Here is a 5489-nt window from a genome sequence, read left to right as displayed (position 1 = left end):
ACAGCCAAAACTCAGACCCCGCCTCTCACCCCTTCAAGTTTAGTTTTTATTTCATTTTGCTTCTTACCCAAGTGTGAAATACCTGTGCAAAGCAGACATCCTCAGGAGACAAGTTGATGAGATATAACTTATGTAGAAATCCTGTAAAATGCTACCATTCCATAAATACAAACACACAGGTCATCACTAGCCCCAAAACCCCTGTGCCTGCCCTTCCCAGGCTAATACCCCTCATGCAGGCAGTCTCTCTTCTGTGACCCCACTGGCTCCAGGTGGCGGTCCTATTTCTCTATGCTCAGAACTCTCAGAAGCATCTCCATGATCCAGGAGGAAACAGCAGAAAACAAAGGAAGCCTCCTGCTCTTCTCCCTCTCTTCCTCCCCTGCCAGGACTTCTCTTCCCCTCTGAGGACCTGCCTGCTCTCCCACAGGCACACTGGAGCTGCTCTGCTCCCTTCCTGGGGCTGCCCCAAAGGCAAGGTGCCCTGTGCAGATCACAGGCTTTACAACTTAAAGGTGTGTGCACCACTGCACCTGTGGGGGTGTGGGAATCCCCCAGGGGCAACTGGAGGTGTAACCATGGCACTCCCTAGTGCCTGGTGGGATGGGAATGTGCACTGCACAGTCTCCCTTAAGGAGGAGTGCCCCCAAATGTAGAATGTAATAAACCATGACTCTAGCTCAGGTCAAGCTAACAAAGCTCAGGTCAAGCTTAACCAAGTGTTAGCAGCAACAAAGCTGGTATTCTGCTCAGTTCCTGCCTGACTTCTATGTTTACTTCATCCATTCAAAACATGGAAGGAAGAGGAAGACTGGTGATATCACTTAGGTCCAACCCAGGTACCAAGAAGTGTCAGTACCTACCCACATAATTTAACTTCACATTTTTAGAACTCTTACTTAATATTATTACCAAACAGATTTTATAACAGAGAATAATAACGTAATATACTGAGTAATATAGCACTGAATAATAAAGTGTAATAATAGGATATAAATACCTGCTTGAAGAGAGAAAGTATTTTCTTGTATTTCCCGAGGGCTTAAATCTTCAGACAAGTGAAGTTGCTGAATCCGACCTGCTGCATTTGCACTGGACAGGCTCCCAATGGAAGAACGGTCGGAAACAAAATTTCTGTCACTAAAAAAGAAAAGTTAATAAAGAGACCAGTTGATTGATTTTTCTTCATAGTCAGTAATTTCTGGGTTCTACTTAAGAAATCTTTGCCTCTCCCATGAAATTTTCTCCTATGTTAATGTTTAAAGTTTCTCCTTTCTACCCATCTAAAATTGACTTTTGTGTATGGTGTGAGGTAGGGGCTTTTTTTTTTTTAATATGGTGACTCAAACTGCTCAGCACTTATTGAAAAGACTGCCCTTCACCCTCCCCAAAACACATACTCACACAGAGTCATCTTTGTTTTTGAACTCTGAGGCTGCAGTCAGTTCACCTGAATCCCCATCTTTTTCATTTTTCCTTTTCTTTTTCCATGAAATTCCAATCTTTATTTTAGAAAAGTTCTCACCTACCACTCCTTGAGCTATTTTCAGTTCTTTTTACTTTGTCCCCTACTTTAGGGTATCAACTACTCACATGTGAAAATGCACAGCTTTCATTTTCTAATGGCTCTTATTCTTTTCCCTTTTTCGCTACATCATGTGTGATTCTTATTCCAGGCCTGTCATCCCTTTTCCTCATTTTGGTAAGTTGGCAGATTTATCAGTTCTGCGGACAGTATTCAGTATCACTCTGTCCTAGTTCTAGTTTTCATGCGATCACATTGTCCTTAATTCCATTTCATAAATTTCAAGCTCTGATAAAACGAAGCATTTGCTTTTCTGTTTATTTATTTTGGTGTCTTCCATGATAGACTTTTCAGTTGTCTTTATTTGCTTTGTTCCCTCTTGTTTCACCTGATCACCACTTTTTTAATTTATTTCTTTTGCAAGGCAACAACAATGGCACCTCCTTGGCTTCCTTCCCATGTCATCTGGGCCCAGTGACATTATGCCAGGCAGCATGGGGAAGGCGATGGAGCTGGGACTAGGGACAGTCACACCCAGTGAACTCGGTGGTCAATGTAATTATGTTGAAATTCAAATTTTATGGACCATGCCACCAGATCAAGAGTAGGTAGCCCTTTAGAAACTTCCTTTGAATTTGACTCTGCAGGTAAATGGGCATACATTGGTCTTCTGGAAACTTCCCTTACAATAGTGCTTATTCATACTCAAGACAGCCAACCAGCTGGCAAGCTCCTCCCCTGGTGCCAGCTCCAGGCAGCCCAGGGGCAGCACAAGTTCTGAAAGGATACTGTGTACCAAGTTGGTGTAATAAATTCTCCCAGGGCTCTGAGATATATTTAACAGAAAAAAAAAAATGTTGACATAAATCATCTTCCCAGGGAAGAGTTTTCTTACATTGCTCCATAGGAGAGGACTGGTGTGAAGGAACTCTTTTCTACTAGCTATGGCTTGAGCAAAAGCAGTAAACTGGTGCTTTTGAGGCACTGCTTAATTATTAAAGAATTTAATTTTATCACAAGGAAACAGCTGCTCTTTGGGAGTGCAACGTAAGAGCTGTCGAAATAAATATGGTGAACCAACAATATCTACCTCCACCACCATCACCATCCACAAAGTCAGGTAACAATCAAACATAAAACTTTTGGCAATTGTGATTATTTTAACCACGAGACTAGCTTATTATGTCACAGCACTAATCAAAAGTTTATCATTTATACTTTAAAATATTTTAGATCTTTATGTGATATTCATAAAAGGGAGTAGTTGTCCACAGTCTGTACATGTTTCCCTTGGTTGTGGTAATGACAAAATCACTAACAGAGCTAGTGATTTACTTCTCTGCAGTCTATTCTTAGGCTCTAGAATGTTCCCTCAGAGAAAATGAAGGTGATACCACAGAGCTCCACAGTATCCCCCGAGACACAGGAAGTACAAAGTCTGAATGATATTGATTTGATAATATCTAGTCACATAAATATTGATAAGTCTCCCTGGCTTTTATTAGAATGAAGTTTATTTATGTTCTACAGACCATAAAGGTGATCCTTTTCAGGCAGACATATTCCTTTTCAGTTTTGATTCTGTACCTCCTTGACTGAATTATGCTCTGTAATAATCTGAGGTAATAGAACCTTCCCAATGAAGGCAGCAAAAGATGTTACTACTCAATACTTGAATATATCAAATCCATAAAATATAGTGCTTATCCCAACAAAGTCCAGCAGAACTTCAACTTGAAACCGTTTTAACAGGCCACTCATTCCCACTCTCCAGATTTGGAATGTTATTGAAATTCAGTTTTTTTAAAGAGAGATAAGAAGATGTGAACCCACCTTGGAGACCTGAAAAACAAAGAACAACTGGCCAGGGTCCCTAACATAACAATCAGTTAATAATGTTGTATTTATTTATTTATTACTGAGGATTATACATCTGTTCCTTTAATATAGGCTTTGTTTTCTCTTTACTTGAGTGTGACATACATGTAAACACAAATATTTTAGTCAATTATTAGTAATTATTACATTTGTTGGATGACATGAATATACAGATTCAAAGACAAATGTATTCTTGAGGCTACTGGATTTCCATGCAACTTACCTTTGCAGGCACCTGGCCTCTACCTTCCTAGCGCTGTACTCAAAGCTGCTGAGTCAAAAACACCAGGGCTCCCAGGAGCTTTAAAGACAAATGCCCCATCTCTGATTCAGAGCATCTGTGACCAATCTCAACGCCTCAGCGACATGAATGGCCAGAGAAACCTCACAGCCAGAAAGAGTGAGTTGAGCATGCACCCCACCTTTCGATGATGAGGGCAAAGTAGGCCAAAGCCCAATTGGACTCACCCACGTAAAATGTGAAGAAGTTGCTTGATGCCTCCCCAAATGCGGATTTCCACACTGGTCTCAGGGTCCTCACAAACCTGCACCAGAATCCAGACGACGCTCCAGAGCAGCTTCAGGTGGTCAGAGTGAAGCAGGCTGAGGAGCACTGGGATCCCCTCGTACAGCTTCACCTGCTCTTTCACCTGGGGTTCGGCACAAAGAAGGCGCAGTAACTCCGCTGTCAGCCTGCAGGGGAGGGAAGAGCAGATGAGAATCATGGGAGGGTGGCCTAGTGCCTTTAATTCAGATGATCCACTGCACAGACTATCACCAATGCCTTCTAAGCCAACATGCATTTTCTGTGAAGGGCAAGACCACGGATGTTGTCAGCTTTGCTGGTCACGTGGCCTCTGTCACGACCACCCAAGGAGCCCACATAGTGCAGATGCTGCCACAGACAACATGCGGAAACAAATGAGCATGGCTGTGTGCCAATAAATCTTTATTAACAAAGCCAGGCAGCGGGCCACGCTGACCCCGAGAGTTGTAGTTTGGTGACCACTGTTCTAAGTCATATTTTCGCTGTGTCCCCTTAGTCTGGCTAAAAACCTACTAACCAGCTCATTCCATGGAGCACCCACTCTGTTCTCCATGGTGCTCAAGATAAAAGAAATATAAAGGCCTTATCCTCGTCTTCAGAAACTATGCAGTTGCAAACCCCAGACATGCACACCAAATGGTAAAGATTTGACAGTGCATGGGGAATTCTGTGCCGAAGCGCTCAGCTGATAATTGCGAGAAGAGTAGTGGTGGGAAAGCCCAGGTCCAGACGGCTGGGCCCCAAGCTGCTGATGAATACATCGCAGCATTCATCACCCCCTTAATTCTCCGGTCTCCCTCTCTGAAACTCCCTGGGTGGGGCCATCCATTCCCACAACCTCAGATTCCTGCTCCTCCCCAATCCTGAGCGGGGCCAGGCACCAGGCCCCCTCTCCAGTGGGTCTAGCCACTGGGCTGTTGCACCAGGGCACTCACCCCCCTGCGCCAACGCTCAAAATCATTGTTTTGTTCCATTTCCCTTGTCTCTTCTCATGACACCAAAATCTCTTCAGTTTTCTGAGTCAGAAGCCTGGAAATCATCCGAGACATGTCCTCTCTCTCCCCCAACCCGCCGGTGCTCTCCTCAGGGTCTCTCCTGGTCCTGTGATGCTTGGCAGTGTTGGGGCGCTCAGCCCTCTGGCATCTCCCTCTCCAACATTCTCATGCCCCTGCTGCCTCCTGGGTCCTGCCTCCCCTCCCCGCCCCGACCCTAGCCAATCTTCCTTTCCTCCTCTTCCCAAATTCATGCCCTGGGATTCAAATATCACCTTCTTGGGTAAGCAGTATTCTTCACCTTCTCAGACTCTCTAGACAGCTGGCTCCCTCCATGTTCTAAGTGGATCTCACTGTGCCTATGTTTTCCCAGCCACCTATCCCACACAAGGTTTGTCATCAGAGTAATCCTTCCCCCAAATAAATCTGACCTCGGTAAAATCTTTTGTGAGTCCCCATAATGTTCACAGTAACAGCCTTTATTGAGCACAAAGAGTCCATCATGACTTGGCTGATGATGTCTGGTTACCTCGTCTATATAAAACTG

General features: G+C 44.1%; 1 protein-coding gene across 1 annotated transcript in view; it reads right to left on the bottom strand.

Annotated features, from left to right (window-relative positions):
* The window catches only part of NEK10 (NIMA-related kinase 10), a 158568-nt gene that overhangs the window by 107908 nt on the left and 45171 nt on the right, over nt 1–5489 (bottom strand). The window contains exons 12-13 of the mRNA XM_004692270.2: nt 3872–4096; nt 1001–1140 (exon numbers count right to left, since the gene is read on the bottom strand). Coding sequence (XP_004692327.1) covers nt 1001–1140; nt 3872–4096 — 365 coding nt within the window. The remainder of the gene's footprint in view (nt 1–1000; nt 1141–3871; nt 4097–5489) is intronic.

The sequence above is a fragment of the Condylura cristata genome, unplaced genomic scaffold (assembly GCF_000260355.1).
Source record: "Condylura cristata isolate star-nosed mole 26May11 unplaced genomic scaffold, ConCri1.0 scaffold00033, whole genome shotgun sequence".
NCBI lineage: Eukaryota > Metazoa > Chordata > Mammalia > Eulipotyphla > Talpidae > Condylura > Condylura cristata.
This window is presented reverse-complemented; position numbering and strand designations above follow the sequence as displayed.